Raw genomic sequence first — 19,359 nt, 5'->3', positions numbered from 1 at the left:
TAATTATTAACCCAGACAACTTGAAATATTTTAATTGTGCTACACCAAAACTTTGCAGTTAGAAAAAAACAGGTTAGGGGCTGGAGAGATAGCACAGCGGGTAGGGCGTTTGCCTTGCACGCGGCCGACCCAGGTTCAAATCCCAGCAGCCCATATGGTCCCCTGAGCACAGCCAGGGGTAAGTCCTGAGTGCAGAGCCAGGAGTAACCCCTGTGCATCGCCAGGTGTGACCCAAAAAGCAAAAAAAAAAAAAGAAAAAAACGAGTTCATCCTATATGCTTTCATACCATAAGAAATGTCAGAAACTTCATTTCTTTATGCACTCAGTTCAGGAACTCAAAATAGTTTTATTTAAAAGGATGAAAATTGGGCCGGAGTGATAGCACAGCGGGTAGGGTGTTTGCCTTGCACGCGGCCAACCTGGGTTCGATCCCCGGCATCCCATATGGTCCCCCAAGCACCGCCAGGAGTAATTCCTGAGTGAAAAGCCAGGAGTAACCCCTGTGCATTGCTGGGTGTGACCCAAAAAGCAAAAAATAAATAAATAAAAATAAAAAAATAAAAGGATGAAAATTCAGGTGGAGAATGGGCACTGTTGAAGGGATGGGTTCTCGAACTTTGTATGAGGGAAACATGAGCACAAAAGTGTATAAATCTGTAACTGTACCCTCACGGTGATTCACTAATTAAAAATAAATAAATAAATAAATAAATAAATAAATAAATAAATAAATAAATAAAACAGTAACAACAAGTCTCACAATGGAGACGTTACTGGTGCCCGCTCGAGCAAACCGATGGACTACAGTGACATGATGCTCAGGAGTGACTCCTGGCTCTGCACTCAGGAATCACTCCTGGTGGGCATAGGGACCATATGTGATGCTGGGGATTGAACTTGGGTCAATGGCGAGCAAGGCAAGAACCTTATCCATGGTACAATCTCTCTAGTCCTAGCGTTTTAGGTTTTGTTTTAAAATATCTTTGCACTATTTGCATCTTAAAGGGCTGCAACTCTTGTTTGCCCCTTGAGGCCATTGCTGGTAAAGCCTTTTCTGCTCTGCAGCCACACATCTTTAAGCAGGGCTAGTGTTTGGTGAGTTTGGTGGTGGTTTGAGTTTGGTGATGCTACGTGTAGGGGGTGGGGAGGCAGGGGTTTTAGATCACACCTGGAGGTGCACAGGGGCTATGCATGGCCAGGGATCACTCCTGGCAGTGCCTAGAGGACCACATGTGCTGAGCATCTAATAGGTCAGTCACATGCAAGACAAGTATGTTAAGCCCTCTACTATTTATTTCTCCAGTCCCATGAGTGGAGCTTTTAACGGGTAGACATCCCTTTTCAGAAGGAGTCCGGAGACAGACAGACATAGAATGATTGAACTCATTTGTGGGATATGAAAAAACATAGAAAGAGACTAATACCCAAGGAAAGTAGAAACAAGGGTCAGAAAATTTGCTCCATGGTTGGAAGCCTGTTTCAAGTGCTTGGGGAAAAGTGGTTGAATAGAGAAGGGATCACCATGGCAAAGATAGTTGGAAATAAATGATCATTCTGAATAAGAACTGCATGCTAAAAGCAGGTAAAGGAAGACATGATATTCTCTCATTATGTGTATTACAAACCATAATGGCCAAAAGGAGAGAGAGAGAGAGCCTGCCCCAGAGACAAGCTGGAGGGGCTGGCCACAGGCAGGAGGAAAACTGGGAACATTGGTGATGGGAAATGTATACTAGTGGAGGGATGGGTATGGGTGTTAGAACATTGTATGACTGAAACCCAGTCAAGAACAGATTTGTAAGTGTGTCTCACAGTGATTTAATTAATTATAACAATAATAATAATAATAAAATAATTAAAAGTTAAAAAAGAAAAAATAAATAAATAAAAGGATGAAAATTCATGATGACCCTTGTGTGACTTCTTAAATACTTGGTTTGAACTATAAGGTGTGTATTGTAGTAGGAAGGAGCAGTAGCACAGCGGGTAGGGCATTTGCCTTGCAAGCGGTCAACCCGGGTTCGATTCCTCCAGTCCCTCTCAGAGAGCCCGGCAAGCCACCAAGAGTATCCCGCCAGCACAGCAGAGCCTGGCAAACTCCCCATGGCGTATTCGATATGCCAAAAACAGAAACAACAAGTCTCGCAATGGAGACGTTAATGGGGCCCGCACGATACCTTTGTTTTGCTGACCTGATTAGTTTCCTTTATTACATACCCTACATACCCTTTGTTGGAGGGGGGGGGGGGGATTTGAACCACAACCCACCAGTGCTCACTCTGGCTCTCATCTCAAGGATCACTCCTAGAGGGGCTCAGGTGACCATAAGAGACGCCGGTCGAACCAAGGTTAGCCGTGTGCAAAGTAAGAGCCCTGCCCACTGTTTTTGTGGGTCAGTGGGCACCTGGTGGTGCTCAGGGCTTACTCCTGGCTCTGAGCTCAGTAATCAACCTCAGGCAGTGCTCGGGGAACCATATGGAATGCCGGGGATTGAACCCAGGTTGGCTACATGCAAGGCAAATGCCCTACCCACTCACTGTACTATTGCTCCAGCCCCGGTGGCAACATTTAATCAAGCAATTTGAGAGATGTTATAACTGTAGGAGTAACAAACTCACCTCTTTTTACAAAAGGAGTCAAAACACAGTCATTTGCAGTTTGTCTTAAGTTTGAATCTTTTTTTTTTTATCTTTCCTTGAATCTACTAAAATTGTTTTTTATCTAAAGAATCTAAAAATTGTTTTATCTCTGTGGTAACTGAACTTGATTTGTGATTTTCTTTAAGCCGGTATGTCAAAATATCCACTGAAACTGAAGAAACTGAAGGATCCCTACATTGCTGTAAGGACCAAAATATTAATGGGAATGGCCCCAATGGCATCCATGAAGAAGGCTCACCAAGTAAGACTTCCTTGTTAGGGTGTAAGAGCTTTACACTTGGATTATTGCTTCAGAGAAAAGTTAAAAGAAAATGGGGATTAAATAACTACAAAACAAAAATCTGCAAGCCTGAGAAAAATAATATCAGTATTAATAGTTTTTAAATGTAGCATTGGGTTTATGTAAACACTGCTTATATCTAAACTTAGGTGAAATGGAAACAGATGAGCCAGATGATGAGTCCAGCCAAGATCAAGAACTTCCCTCTGAGAATGAAAACAGTCAGTCTGAAGATTCAGTTGGAGGAGATAATGATTCTGAAAATGGATTATGTACTGAGGAAACTTGCAAAGGTCAACTCACGGGACACAAAAAGAGATTGTTTACATTCCAGTTCAACAATTTAGGCAATACTGATACCAACTACATCAAAGATGACACCCGGCATATAAGATTTGATGACAGGCAGCTTAGGCTAGATGGTAAGTAGTCAAACCACGTGAACACTAAACTTAAAAACTTTCATTTTTTTAAATTAAAAATATGAAATTCATCACTGATAAAATGCCATTTACTTATCTAGATAAAATCTTAATCCTCCTTAATTTCTAAGTTTGCTAATATAACTCAGTGTTTATCAAATGGAGATTAAATTTGTACTTACGATGTATATTATTTTTAACTTAAATAGTGTAATTATTTGGGAACTGTGGTTTCCTGTGGTCACCTAGTACATGTAGAAAAAGTTACTGTTCTGCCATACTGAATATAAAATAAGATGTTAGCAGTGAGGCATATTAAATTTTAAACACATATGATTATGTTTCCACCTTAGAAAGATCTTTTCTTGCTTTGGATTGGGATCCTGATTTGAAAAAAAGATACTTTGATGAAAATGCTGCTGAGGTAAGTCATCGCTCACTTCTTTTTCATCTTGCCCATTGCTGATAGCACTGTTTTGTTACTCATGCTTCTATCTATAATTAATTTTTCCAGTGGAAAATTTTATATATGCTAGAGTTTCTTTTTTTTTTTTTTTTACATTTTCTTTCACACTTTTTATTCATATACCAATGTTATTTAGAAGTATGGTGTAAATCAACTAAAATAAAGCTTTATGATTCTTTTGGGAAAATTTTAGGAGTTTTTCATTATTATTCAGAGTAAGATGTTATCACTAAAATGAGTTTTGTTTCATTTGTTCTCTTAACTCAAGAAATACTTCTCTTTAGGACTTTGAGAAACATGAAAGTGTGGAATATAAACCTCCCAAAAAACCTTTTGTGAAATTGAAAGATTGCATTGAGCTTTTTACAACAAAGGAAAAGCTAGGTGCTGAGGATCCTTGGTAAGAGACAAAGTTAAATAATTATTTGTAATTGTTATTTTTTTAAGAACGTATACTGTGATATGTATCCTGCCTCATTTTGAGTGATCACTAAACTCCCAGAAGTTCTGAGATTTTCTAATATCTGTATCTCAGCACATGTCTCTTTAGCATACTAGAATACAAATAACCTCACCCTCATAATTTCTTCAAGTGCTTATTTTTCTATTTATAATCAAAATTTATTTGGAAAATCTATTGAAGATAAAAATAACAGGAGTTCTATCAGTCTAGTACATATTTGGCATGTAGTATGTGAATGATGTAGATCTCTCCAAACATTTTGTCCATTGTTTTCATTATGTCTGTCAAACTTTTAAGTATTTCTCTTCATTTTTAGGTATTGTCCAAATTGTAAAGAACATCAACAAGCCACAAAGAAGTTAGATTTATGGTCACTGCCTCCAGTACTTGTGGTACATCTCAAACGATTTTCTTACAGTCGATACATGAGAGATAAATTGGATACCTTAGTTGACTTTCCTATAAGGTAAATTTTGATTGTGCTTCATTAAACATTGAGTAACAGGTTTTTTTTAATTTGGTGTTTTGAGTCCAGTTTTAGCTTTTGAGTATATTTTTCGAGAGTTCTATTTATAAGAATTCGTAACAATTTTCAGAGAATAAAGAAAAGATATACTTTATTTTTTTAAGATACAGTGTAAAACTCATTTTACATAACATTATGTTATGTGGGCTTATTTAGAAATCTCGAGCTCATTTATAAATCTAAGCTGTTTTATGAAATTAGATCTTAGTGACTTTTTCCCCTAGGAATTACTTCATCATTACTCATCAGTTATTTCTAAGTATGCATTTTTAAAAAGACTCAGGTAATGTGAAGACAGAATAATGTAGTTGCGTAAAAGGATGACTCAGTAGAACATCAGTGACCCTGGCTGTCATCCTTGAGTTTTCTTACATTGTCCAGAGCATGATAGCGTGTTTGTAAAAAGAAATCCCGAGGCTGCATTTTTGTGCTCTGCCACTTCTCAAGTTTTCACTAAGGGTACTAGACTTCAGAAGCACGAGAAGGGAAATCTTGTGTTCCCGTGTCATTCGCATAACTGAGAAGGGCTCACCATGCAGTAAGTTGCAGGCAGAGCGTGGTGCTCTCCCCTTTTACTCCAAGGACGTTGATACTATTCCTCCCTGCCTCCAGCTACTCACACGACAAAGTTCCTTAACATCACTAGTTAGTCGACAGATGATGGAAGTAGTTGATTGGCAAGAAAAAAAATGAAATGATACTGAAAGCATTATTGTATTCATTAATAGGATTGCTTATTTTAATTGGTGCTTGTAAGTTTAAAGTTGAAAATGATTTGCAGTTGTGAAACACAAAAAGCAGTTCTTCCTCTTTAACAAAATTATGACCCATCAAAATGTTCCAGAATATTGCATTTTAATGATACGAGAGAAGTAGCCTAGAATTTTGTGTATTTGAAATTTAGAATTGTTGCTCTTAATGATACAAGAAAAAATGAGATAGGAGCCGGAGCAAGAACACAGTCAGTAGGGCGTGTGCCTTGCATGAGGCCTACCCAGCTTCACTCCCCGGCATATGGTCCCCCAAGCACTGCCAGAAGTAGTTCCTGAGTGCAGAGATAGGAGTAACCCTTGAGTATCGCTGGGTGTGACCCCCCTCAAAAAAAAAAAAATATATATATATATACATATACATATACATATATATAAAGAATGAGATATACTGATAAGCAAAAATATGACTGTGCTCTAATTTCTTGCATTACAGATTATAAACAGTTGACTATATTCAAAGAATGTTGCTCTTTATATGTAGATCATCAAAACTGAGAAAACATAGGATAAATGTGGAGGTTTAGATATATTTTAACTATGAAATTTCCAAGAAAGATGCTTTTCACACTTTTTTTAATTTGCCCTTAAATAAATCATCCCTCCAAGTGATTTTAGAAATGCAAAAATAAGAAAACCCCAAATGGAAAAATGACATCAACTGTTTTTCCTTGTATGCCAAGAGTATATCAATATGAAATATTAATCTGAATATAATCAGTGGCAGATTTTTAAATTCTTAACTCCTAAGTAATATTTGTTAAAACATTCAATCTCGAGTCTATACATATGATTTGTTTTATAAAACAACTTCCTTAGAACTGGAAAGACAGCTCAGTGGGCGGAGTGTATCCTTGCACTCAGGAAGCCCAGGTGCAGCCCCCAGCACTGCGTGGGCCCTCGAGCACAGTGCTGGGAGCAGTTCCTCAGTCTAGAGCTGGAAATAGCCCTTGAGCACCGCCAGGTGTGGTCCCAAAAGAAAATTAAAAATTGTTTTTCTTAGTGGGATGTATATGTGTCAAAAAACACGGACAAGAAGGAATAAAATGTGTTGCGTATAGGAAAAACAAGACTAACTGATCTCTCTCTCAAACAGTGACTTGGATATGTCAGAATTCCTAATTAATCCAAACGCGGGTCCTTGCCGCTATAATCTGATCGCCGTTTCCAACCACTATGGAGGGATGGGAGGAGGACATTGTAAGTTGATAGTTTGCATTCTTACTAAAGTAATATTTGATGCCTCAAACCATCTGTAACTTAATGGGACAGTGAGGTAATCTTAGGCAACATTGGTTCAATAAATAACAGTCAATGAGTCAACTTTTGAATTTTCGTATTTTAAGTCATTTGTGGAGGGATTAAGTCAGTCAGACTCTTCAATTCTAGGCATGAGAAAATCACTCCATTCAGGACACTGTCCTACCCCCGCTGTTCTTCCCCTTCTCTTTCTAAAGCGTGTGATTTAGTTGCTCTTATAAATCATGCATCATTATCATTATGTGCATCATTTTATATGTGTATATTATTATATGCATCATTATATAGTTGGTACTCTGCTGCAGATTTCAGAAAATCTAACCTTTTTTTAATCTTGATACTTGAGATCCTTTTGATTACTTTGTGTCATCTGGTTCATTGCTTTCAACCCAAACCTTTGGATACAGATACCCACTTTGGATACAGATATCCAGATTCCCTTACTTTCACAACTCCCATAGGCTGAGAGAAGCTTAATTGTTTGGGGTCATTTATGCAGATCAAACTGGACACTTTACTAAAACAACTAGTGGAGTCTCAGATTTGTTGCTGAATTTACCTGTGAAACTACCTGAGCTTTTTTAGCAGTGGTTGTTCGGGGTTTTTTTCTCATCTTTAATGAATTATTGTCATCCAGATAGTTTGGCACTTTCTGTTTTTCTTTTTTTTCCGCTTTTTGGGTCACACCCAGCGATGCTCAGGGGTTACTCCTGGCTTTGCACTCAGGAATTACTCCTGGCAGTGCTTGGGGGACCATATGGGATGCCGGGGATTGAACCCGGGTCGGCCGCGTGCAAGGCAAATGCCCTACCCGCTGTGGTGTCGCTCCGGCCCTGGCACTTTCTGTTTTTCTAAAACTATGGTTTTTCCTAAATTATTTGACAATATTATTTGTGTTACTCAACTGTTCTATTTCCCCTCTTTTTTCTTTTTAATATTTCCAGTGGTCTAGCTTATTCACTTTTCCAAGAATTAACTGTTCATTAATATTATGTGTCCTGTCTCATTGACTGTATCTTTTCCCTTTGATAAATTTTTCTTCTTTATTCATTGGATTTGCTCTGTTGCTCTTTTTCTGACTTTTTTAATAGAGTACTTACTGGCTTTTTTTTTTTTTTCTTTTTGGGTCATACCCGGCGTTGCACAGGGGTTACTCCTGACTCATGCACTCAGGAATTACTCCTGGCAGTGCTCGGGGGACCACATGGGATGCTGGGAATCGAACCCGAGTTAGCCACGTGCAAGGCAAACACCCTACCTACCCACTGTGCTGTCGCTCCAGCTCCCTTACTGGCTTTTTGTTTTCCCGTTTTCTTTTTTCTTACACTGAACTCTAGAAATTTTCTTCTAAATATATAGCATTAGCTCTCTCTCTATATATATAGATATATATATTAGCTAAATATATATATTAGCTCTAGCCTGTACATTTTGAAATGTCTTCATTTCATTGCCTTTTGATTTTATAGACATATATATAGGATTTTTTTTTTTTAGGACTTCCTGACAAGCCCACAGTTATTTAGTCAAATGTTTTCAGCTATGTGGTTTTTAAAGCTCTCGTCTTAAACTTACTACGTAACAAGGGCATTTTCTGGAGTCTATTAAAACTTCAGTGCTTTTGTGGCTGTCTACCATGGTCTATTTAAAATTTTAAGGCAGCGGGTCCAGAGGGTGGGACTCCTGCCTTGTACTCAGCCAGCCCAGGTTTGATTCCCAGAACCCCGTTTGGTCCCCTACGCACCACCAGGAGTTACCCCCCAGTACAGAGCTGGGGGAAGCCCTGAGACTGCCACTTGTGCCCCAGGAACAACTCAAAAAATTTTTTGAGGGCCAGAGAGACAGTACAGAGATTAAGACTCTTGCCGTGTGTGTAGTCCATTTTCGTTTTATTCTCTGCACTACATTTGGCCCTTCTAGCACTGCAAAGAACGATCGCTGCGCACAGCACCAGTAGTAAGCCCTGGCACCTGTGCACAGAGTACTGCATACATGTGAATGCCCGTTTTTGTCCATTAGTAGTAGTCTCTTAATAAAAGAATCATCTGTCTGGTTTTCCTGGTGATGAAAAAAGCATGTTTGAAGCCTGTCCTAGGTATCTGGATTGTTGAAAGTTATTCAGAAAACCTTAACCAATGTAAAGCCATTGTAATGTAATTGATACAACTCCATGATCATCATGCAGTAAATACTTATTTTTATGATGAGAGAAAAACATTTCCTTCCCAAAAATCATTTCAGTCAAGGAGTGCTTGTTTTTTTCATTAGATACTGCTTTTGCAAAAAATAAAGATGATGGGAAATGGTACTACTTTGATGACAGTAGTGTCTCGACAGCATCTGAAGATCAGATTGTGGTGAGTATGTCTTATTTCCTACAAATGAAGGACTCGTGAAATATAAATTCTATTCTAGCATTCATTTTTTTCTAATTGAATCATCGGGCGATACAGTTACAGACTTACAAACTTTCATGATTACGTTTCAGTCATACAGTGATCGAGCACCCCTCCCTCCACCAGTGCCCATTCTCCACCACCAATGTCCCCAGTATCCCTCCCGCCTCCCCACCCCTTCCTACCTCCTGCCTTGTGGCTAACAGATTCCCTCTTTCTCTCTCCTTTTGGGTGTTATGGTTTGCAGTACAGGTACTAAGAGGCCATCATGTTTGGTCCATGGCCTACATTCAGCACACATCTCCCATCCCAGGCCATCGCTCCTACCATCATTGACTTAGTGCTCCCTTCTCTGTCCAGCTGCCTTTTCCCCCAGCACGTGAGGCCGGCTTCCAAGCCATGGGCGATCCTCCTGGCCCTTAGAGGTTCATTCCAATATTAAGATACGCAAAATCATTCCCTAAATAGAAAATTGCTTCTAAATTCACACAACAAATGCATGAATTGCAGTGATAATTTTTTTTTTTTTTTTTTTTTGCTTTTTGGGTCACACCTGGCTCTGCACTCAGGAATCACCCCTGGCGGTGCTCAGGGGACCATATGGGATGCTGGGATTAGAACCCGGGTCGGCCGTGTGCAAGGCAAACGCCCTACCCGCTGTGCTATCGCTCCAGCCCCTGCAGTGATAATTTTTTGCTGTTTTCAATAGAAATGGAATTTCTAGTGAAAATAATAAAATTTTTTCTTTAAAATAGGTCCACATATTTTTAGACCAAAGTCAGAATGCTAAAATATAAAAAGAAAAAAAAAGATTCTGAAGGCCTTGCTCTTATTTTGGGGGCAGTATTTCTTTTTGTTGTGTTGTTGTTGTTGTTGTTTTCTTTTGTTTTTGTAAACAACATGGTGCTCAGTGTTTAACCCTTGGCAGACTAGGTAGAACCCAGGAAGTCTGCATGCAAGGATAGTGCCCTGCCTTCTGTATTATCACTCCAGCCTCGGGTGCATTTTTATTTGGGGCTTAGGGACCAGGGGAGTTTAGTTTGGCTAAGTTTCTGCAGGGCAGTGGTTTGTCTTCATGTCTGGGCTCAAACCCAGGGCTACAGTATGCAAACCAAGCTATATCTCATCCCCAACTCGATGATTTTGTTTTAGGGCCACACACAGTGTACTTAGGTCTTATTCCTGGCTCTGCACTCAGGAATTATCCTGGTGGTGCTCAGGAGACCATATGGGATGCTAGGGGTTGAACCTGGCTCAGCCACATAGAAGGCAAGCTCCCTGCTCACTGTCCTGTCCCTACCCACCGTCCTGTCCCTGCCCACCGTCCTGTCCCTACCCACCGTCCTGTCCCTGCCCACCGTCCTGTCCCTACCCACCGTCCTGTCCCTGCCCACCGTCCTGTCCCTACACACCGTCCTGTCCCTGCCCACCGTCCTGTCCCTGCCCACCGTCCTGTCCCTACCCACCGTCCTGTCCCTGCCCACCGTCCTGTCCCTGCCCACCGTCCTGTCCCTACACACCGTCCTGTCCCTACCCACCGTCCTGTCCCTGCCCACCGTCCTGTCCCTACCCACTGTCCTGTCCGTGCCCACTGTCCTGTCCCTACCCACCGTCCTGTCCCTGCCCACCGTCCTGTCCCTACCCACCGTCCTGTCCCTACCCACCGTCCTGTCCCTGCCCACCGTCCTGTCCCTACCCACCGTCCTGTCCCTACCCACCGTCCTGTCCCTGCCCACTGTCCTGTCCCTGCCCACTGTCTTGTCCCTATCCACTGTCCTGTCCCTACCCACTGTCCTGTCCCTGCCCACCGTCCTGTCCCTATCCACTGTCCTGTCCCTACCCACTGTCCTGTCCCTACCCACTGTCCTGTCCCTATCCACTGTCCTGTCCCTACCCACTGTCCTGTCCGTGCCCACTGTCCTGTCCCTGCCCACTGTCCTGTCCGTGCCCACTGTCCTGTCCCTGCCCACTGTCCTGTCCCTACCCACTGTCCTGTCCCTGCCCACTGTCCTGTCCCTACCCACTGTCCTGTCCCTGCCCACCGTCCTGTCCCTACCCACCGTCCTGTCCCTACCCACCGTCCTGTCCCTGCCCACTGTCCTGTCCCTGCCCACCGTCCTGTCCCTACCCACCGTCCTGTCCCTACCCACCGTCCTGTCCCTGCCCACTGTCCTGTCCCTGCCCACTGTCCTGTCCCTATCCACTGTCCTGTCCCTACCCACTGTCCTGTCCCTGCCCACCGTCCTGTCCCTATCCACTGTCCTGTCCCTACCCACTGTCCTGTCCCTACCCACTGTCCTGTCCCTGCCCACTGTCCTGTCCCTACCCACTGTCCTGTCCCTACCCACTGTCCTGTCCCTGCCCACTGTCCTGTCCCTGCCCACTGTCCTGTCCCTGCCCACTGTCCTGTCCTTGCCCACTGTCCTGTCTCTCCGGCTAAAAACTTGACTTTTTGGTTGAACAGGGAAGATGCAGGGAATTAAGTCCAAGGTCTGATGCATACTACTCCACCAAGCCTATTCCTGGCCAAAACATGACTTTTTTTTTTTTTTAATTGAATTTTACTCAGCACCCAGAAGAGTCAGAAGATACAATAGAGATAAGTGATCTTGGGAAAAGTGGTGGTATTGGTACAAGAAAGAAAAATAGTGAAGTAAATAAAGAGATTGACTTAAAAAGCCTTCAACTGTTATTGACAGAAGCCACTCTGTTAGGACGGCTGGGACAGCTGGTCATCTGGACCCGAGGAGGAGCATGGATGTAGACTGCTCACTCGGCAGGCCCGTGTGGGGGTGGGGCATGGCAGCCCAGGGAGGAGACTGATTTCTGATGGGAAAAGTATTTTGTAAATCAAAGACCAAGGATAAGGATGTCGGTAAAGATAAAGAGTTACACTTATTGGAGCAAATCCTAAAATTACCGATAGGAAGCTGCACTCTAGCTCAAACATAGACTTAGTAAAACATAAAGTTTTTAAAGTCCGTTTCAGGACCAGAGAGGTCACTTAATAAGCCGCAGCCTGTGCTTTGCATGCAGAAAGCCTGAGTTTGATTCCTGTCACAACACAGTTCCCAAGCACATCTGGTGTGACTTAGAAACACAAAAGGGAAAAACATACTCCTTCAGTAACCATCCTTTCCTTGCTATGTAGAAGTCATCTTGTAATCAGTTTAGTAATTTCATTTGACCATGTGTGGCTTTTCTCTTTGATTTATACCCTATCTCCAAATAGATTATAAAAATTCTTTTCTGGGGCTGCAGTGGTAGCACGGTGGGTAGGGCAGTTGCCTTGCACGCAGCTGACCCGGGTTCGATTCCCAGCATCCCATACGGTCCCCTGATCACTGCCAGGGGTTATTACTGAGCGTATGAGCCAGGAGTAACCCGTGAGCATCGCCAGGTGTGACCCAAAAAGAAAAAAAAAAGTATTTGTTTTAGTTTTTTATTTATTTTTGGGGGGGTGCTATGTGCTAGATGTGCTTGAAGATAACTCCGAACTCTGTGCTTAGAAGTCGCTCAAGATTGCTCCTTTAGCTCAGGGCCATGTGTGACTCGGCATCCAACCCAGGCCTCCTGTGTGCAGAACAGTGCACTCCCGCCTGTTAATCTCTCTCTCGGCCCCTTTTCTTGAATTTGATGTGACCATTGCGATTCATGCCTGCTTTAACTTTCTTTAACAGTCCAAAGCTGCGTACGTGCTCTTCTACCAGAGGCAAGACACTTTCAGTGGAACTGGCTTTTTCCCTCTTGACCGAGAAACTAAAGGTGCTTCCGCTGCCACGGGCATCCCGTTAGAAAGTGACGAAGATAGCAATGATAATGACAATGACATAGAAAACGAAAACTGTATGCACACTAACTAACGAGAGTCCCAGAAGCCATAAAGGAGAGACTTTCCTGCTGGTGGTGTCTATGGAGATGATGGAGTCACCCACCACATTAAACACGAGTCTGAGATGGGAAGTTTCAGATAACCGAATGTAAATCCTTTATCAGATTTTAACTTGTGCAGTACTTGAAGTGAAACACAATGAAAACTTTAACAGAAATTGTCTCTTAATACATTTACAGTCTTGTATTTACAAGCTAAATATATATAGGAAATCACAAATAAATCCCTTTTAAGTTTGCTGCTGTTTTGATGAATTATGTTTTCTTTAATTTTTTGGATGTGAGTTAACTGATGACAAATGTTAAATTTGTGGATGTTGGTCATTTATTTTGCTCTAATATACTGCAAGAAAATTATGGCTGAACTTAGTTTTTGGATAATCTAGATCATGTGCATTAGGCTGCTACATATACTATTATGATATTTAGCTGCGGTATCAATGTGGCATAAATACTGCAGTAGTATCCTTGGAAAACCAAATTTTCAAGTCTATCCCTGGCAATCAATGTAGACCTATTTTTAAAAAATGAATCATGTTACATGGAAGTCTTGAAAAAGTTATTTCCTTTCATAGTATTAAAACTAGAATATTATGTTCATCTAACTGCTATTGTAGAAAACAGGTTCTAGATTTCACCCTTCATCTAAAGTCATTTTTGTTATATGTAAGGTTTTTTTTTTGATGTTGATGTTCTTTTTGTTGCATTTAGAATCTGTTCCTCCGCCATTTAAATTTTCTTTTACTTACATTAAAATTCATTTGTTTTAATTTGGTGTTGGTCCAAATTCAAAATTTTTGCTGTCTGTTTTTCTCTACCCCATTTTTTTGTAATTTGGCAACTTCTAACCTATGAATTATTGTAACATAAGGAAAGATTTAATTGTACTCTGTATCAGTAGTAATGATTACATCATGCTTTGAGGTTTTTTTCATATACTGGCCTTTAAATAATTAATGGACAATTGGCTTTAAAGGTAGGTCTGTTAACTCTCTTTGTGTGTTCCTGATGGAATTCACCATAGCCTTACAGCTTTTCTCAGAAGGTGACTTGTTAGAAGAGAAGTGGCATCTGCGTGTTCCAGAATCTGAACCTGGACAGTATATAAAGCATAAAAACCTGGAATTTGATTTTAGTTCACCACGTTCAAGGATTCAGGATGCCAAAAATATGTGTGAACATTTGAAACATTTTTCATTTGCTGCTTTTTTCCCTTTGATCTAGTTAAAAGAATGTATTGTCAATTGGCATACAGTACTGCCTTTAATAGAAAATATAAATACTGGGACACATTTCACATATTGACTACCTGAGAAATTGTTTTGTGTCCCACTGTTATTAAAGCAAAAAGTATAATGTTCTTCACTTGAACTAATCAAATACAATAGATTATAAATTGTGTATTGTAAATAAAAGTTCACTCTGTGAGTGCACATTTTGGTAAATATTTATTTATGTTAGCATTTAAAAGTTTAAAAAATATGCATTTGACCAGGATAAATGAGGTATGTTGATCATGGCTTTGCTTTATACCTTGATATTAAAGCTGGTTTTTCATCCTGGTATTTTAAAAGCTGCTTTGAGTTTTTTTTTTTCCTTTCTTTCTTTTCTCTCTCTTTTTTTTTAAATGTAAACTAACCTCCTGCATGACAGAGGTTAAAATTTTGTCTGCACTTGAGTTCACTTGAGTTTACATTTGAAATGTGCATGTTTATTTATACAGATTTCAATAAAGCTATTCAAGGCCTTATTTAGTCTTTTATTTCTTTGGATCTTTTGATAAAAATCCCCTATTTTATGGGTAGTTGACTATATGCTAGACTTTTTTATTATCATACAGTTATAAATAGAGAGGAAAACATATCAAAGTAAATTCTATTACTACTACTAGCATGTTTAAAATTTTTTTTAATTTATTCATTTCTTAAATATTTGTATATGCCTACTAGTCACGTTCTGGAGTCCGGAGATATCACAATAGACAGTATCTCTGCATTCAGAGCTTACAATCTTTATGCTGTCTGCCAACTTTAATAGACAATATTTCCATTTTTGAGGTTTAGAGAAAAGCAAAATTTTCTAGCCCTAAACTGTAGTCTCAATTTTAATTGTCCATAGAGAGACCGTTTCTTTTAATACCAGTGGATAACTGAAATTCCCATTTTTACTGTTTTTATCTTGACGTCATTAAATCTGGGAATTTGGTTGCTTTCAGTTATAAGAAATAAATGGTAAGAATAGAACAATATGGGCTAAGGATATGGCTCTGTGGTAGATCACACCTTTCACATATGAGCCACCGAATTTCGTCCCTGGCACCGTCAAAAGAAATAGTGCAGAAATGGCTAACACCCTGCTGTAATTAAGGGTAGATTCTCATAGATGCTCTAAGATAATAAGAAACGTCCAGTCTAGATTTTCACCTCTAGCTTTGCTAATTAGTAATTATATGACTTTGGTCTACACCCTGCTAGCCTGTTAACCTGTACAAGAACGATAATAGCATTTATTGGATACTTATTGGGCCACGTATTGTATTAATGTGTTGTCTGTTTTGTTTCACAGTAATTATAAAGAAAGATTAGTCATGATCCCCATTTTTATGTGAAGAAACCAAGATTTAAGGAAGTTAGTATTCCCAAGTTCACACATGTGTTTACATGTGTAAAGCCAATATTTTATCCTCAGATATTTGTACTGTTTCCCACTGTGGCTTAGTGGCTACTTCCCGAAACTTGATAGCTCGAATGGGATCATATGTTTTATGGAAAGGTGTTTTGTAATCTGTGGTATACTCATTACTGATTTCTTCATCCTAAATAAAATGTGATTTTGAAGACTAATAACTTCCAAGAGTATCTTTAGCTCATTATTTGAGCACAGAATAGGAAAGATACCAACTGTAACTAACTTTCTTTCCCTTTTAAATTTACTTCATTTACCTTGTATATATTTTTGTTTGTTGTTTGGGGGTCACATCTTACTGTGCTCAGGGCTTACTCCTGGCCCTGTGCTCAGGGAGCACTCCTAGTGAGGGGACTTCTTTTTTTTCTTTCTTTTTTGCTTTTTTGGGTCACCCGGCGATGCACAGGGGTTACTCCTGGCTCTGCACTCAGGAATTACTCCTAGCAGTGCTCAGGGGACCCTATGCCGAGTGCAAGGCAAATGCCCTACCCGATGTGCTATTGTTCCAGCCCTAGTGAGGGGACCTTAAGGGAGTCCCAACTGGGGGGGTCAAACCCAAGTCTGCTGCGTGCAAGGTGGCACCCCACCCGCTGTACAGCTCCAGCTCCACATTGTCTACATTTATTAAACTTCAATTTTTAATGCAGTATGGCATTCTTTTTTCTTGTTTGTCAAATATATTGTGCCTTGCTTACATTGACTCAAATGTAACCCTTAATTTCAGGGCTTTTTTTTTCCCCTCCAATTATAGTTTTAATCTTTATGAAAAATGCTGCAGCCTGATGCTTTCTTTTGATATTATGTTGCTTTCTATTACAATCCATGTTCTTTTACTCTGTACTTACCAGGCAAAGAAATATAAGTAGAGCCATTGATAAAAGAGCATAGGAACAGTGCTGTGTCATCATTAAAGTATGTTGAAGTGAGGACATCTTATTAGAAATAGAGTAGTAAACTACCTTACAGTGACGTACCAAAAGAGTGAGGGGTGAGTGTCCCACAGCCTTCCCCTCAGAGAGCTGATCTGACACTGTCACTGGGACATGGTGAGAATAAAGGACAAACCATTTGCAGTCTGTTTATTATTTTTAGGTTTTTGTAGACAGTGCGTTTCCCTACTGCCTGCCTGCTACCCTCCTTATATGGTAGACTCTTGGTCTGGTATACATTGCCGAATGAGCAGCTATTCTTGAGTTTAGTTTTTAAGGTAAAAAGGTGAAAGATTATTTTATATTAAGTGAAGGAAAAATAGATCTCTATAATTTCGGTGAAAAGGAAAGGAAATAAGTTTCATTTATGGAGCCAAAGAATAGTGCGAATCTTAGTTCATATTTTTTACTCTATGATAAAATTGAGAATCTTACTCTTGGAAGAATTAAATCAGAATTCAGTTCTTCTAGAGAATTTGGAAAAGCTTCTAGAAAATATCTTGATAATTCCCAAATTGTTTAAGTGCCACTTAACCAGAGGATAGAGAAAAGTAATGTATTTATGTACTTTCCAATGTTTCTTATATATCTACTTTTAAAATTATTAGGATTTCTGAGGGAAAAAAATTTTCCTAAAGCATTATATCTATTTTTGTTTGTTTAATTTATATTTCATGTAAATGAGGCAAAAAAGTTTCAGAATAGCTCAGAAAGAGAAATCTTTATTTAAAAGTGGGTTAAGTTTATTTAGAATTATATAATCAACGTAGGTTCTGATAAAAATCCAGAATTGGAGAGATTGAAAAATGTACATGGTAAAGTTTTAGGTATTGCTCAAGTCTTATTTGCTCTAACAATGGGGTAAAGAATTATGTAATGGATAACTAAACAGACAGTACAAAAATTACTTTTGGCAAATGTATTTATTGCTAATATATATGTACATTATTCACCCTATATCATACCATGGTGTAATTATATGTCCCAATCCTCCCTTCTGGAGCTTGAAGCTTGCCAGGGTAATGAAAGGGAATGACTCTTCAGTTATTAAGGGGCTTCAGAAAGTGGATAAACCTTTCACGGAAAATAAACAGTTGACCGACTGCAGTCTCAATACAAGATGATAAAATGGATTTTTTTTTCCTAGAAATGTCTATCAAATGTCATTATACAAAGCAGATAACACTTGTCACTTTGGGAATTGTTCTTTTAATGGAAGTGCTGTAACAAGATTGCGCATTTTCAGTATGCACAAAACTTAAACGTTCGAGTTGTTTTGGTAAAAATGTGCTGTTGTAGAAAGTCCTGATTGAAGTTGGTGCTCATTTTACTAAACGTTCTCATCAGGAATTTGTAGCTTGTTCTATATAGTTTGGGGAAACAAAAGAAATGTTTCTACTTGCTGTAATCTTCCAGTCCATTGCTAGTTGGAGTCAACTCTACATATATGAAATTTAAAAAATAAATATGAAAACATCCCACGTCTTTTCCCATAACGTGTATTCTTACATTTTTCTCACCGATGACAAGGTCATAATATTTCCCGAACTTTGCATTTGAACGGAAATCTCCTTTTGCTCCATTCTTAGGTTTTTGTTAAGATTCTGAAATCTGAACAAGGTCTCGAGAGATTTCTGTTAGAACTTTCTTGGGGGCCGGGAAGAGACTGGTGGAACACGTGCCTAGCGTGAGCAAGACGAGTCCAGAGCCTGGCGGGAGAGTCTGGGCTGACAGTGCTCACCTTCTCACAGCGACCCGGGTTCCATCTCCTGCGCCTGAGCAAAGAGCCAGGCGTAGACCCTGAGCACTGCCAGGTGTGCACCACCCCCCACCCACACACTCTCCCGCACCAAGAAAGACTCAGTTCATTCCCTGGTACTACGTGATTCTCAAGTACTGCCAGGTGCGACCCTGGTGGTCCCCCAAAACCACTGAGTCCCAGTACAGATCTACAGGATCTACATCACCGGGATGATGAGCCTTGGACCCCAGTATTTGTGGTATGCCCCCTTCCTTTTTTTTTTTTTTTTGCAGTGTTTACTCTTAAATTCTAATAGAACATTGTCGGTTAACATTTATTGTGGTTCATTCCTTCTTTGTTTGTTGATTCTTAGGTAATGACAGGTTTTAAATGTCTAACTTCATGTGTGTGCCTTCTAACCTTGAGTTTTTCCTGTAAGTAGTGAAAGTGATTTTCTTTGTGAGTACCATTTTTCCATTTGATTAAACCTGGCAATTTAAAGATTCTCTGAGTTCATTGGAATTTAATCCAATCTTTGACCATAAGTTTTTTTGTTTTTTTGTTTTTTGGCGATGCACAGGGTTTACTCTTGGCTCTGCATTCATATTTATTTTTTGGCGGTGCTCAGGGGACCATATGGGATGCTGGGAATTGAACCTGGGTCGGTCATGTGCAAGACAAACGCCCTACTCACTGCGCTATTGTTCTTTGACCATAAGAACTTTTGTTTTTAACAAGAAGCTCAATTTTCATCCCCTGAACTACCTAACACCAAGAAATGTATTTCTCTTCTAATCCTGTCATAGTGAATTATCACTGTCCTAGAAGCCAGAGACAAGCTAATCTACAAAGAGGAATTATGTTAGATG

General features: G+C 39.9%; 1 protein-coding gene across 5 annotated transcripts in view; it reads left to right on the top strand.

The window, feature by feature from the left end:
• USP15 (ubiquitin specific peptidase 15) overlaps positions 1-18,230 on the top strand; it is a 120,183-nt gene extending 101,953 nt beyond the window's left edge. For 4 of the 5 annotated variants that reach the window (XM_055126500.1, XM_055126503.1, XM_055126501.1 and 1 more), the window contains 8 exons: positions 2,787-2,902; positions 3,091-3,363; positions 3,717-3,787; positions 4,114-4,229; positions 4,609-4,758; positions 6,685-6,788; positions 9,117-9,205; positions 12,925-18,230. In XM_055126500.1, the coding sequence (XP_054982475.1) occupies positions 2,787-2,902; positions 3,091-3,363; positions 3,717-3,787; positions 4,114-4,229; positions 4,609-4,758; positions 6,685-6,788; positions 9,117-9,205; positions 12,925-13,107 (1,102 nt within the window). In that variant the 3' untranslated portion in view covers positions 13,108-18,230. Of the gene's footprint in view, positions 1-2,786; positions 2,903-3,090; positions 3,364-3,716; positions 3,788-4,097; positions 4,230-4,608; positions 4,759-6,684; positions 6,789-9,116; positions 9,206-12,924 lie in introns of those variants that run through there. The other variant, XR_008628520.1, reaches the window with a different exon arrangement.
• Positions 18,231-19,359: the final 1,129 nt, after the last annotated feature.

This window comes from Sorex araneus, chromosome 2 (assembly GCF_027595985.1).
Source record: "Sorex araneus isolate mSorAra2 chromosome 2, mSorAra2.pri, whole genome shotgun sequence".
Taxonomy (NCBI): Eukaryota; Metazoa; Chordata; class Mammalia; order Eulipotyphla; family Soricidae; genus Sorex; species Sorex araneus.
The sequence above is the reverse complement of the archived record's forward strand: the minus strand, read 5'-3'. Positions and strand labels throughout refer to the sequence as shown.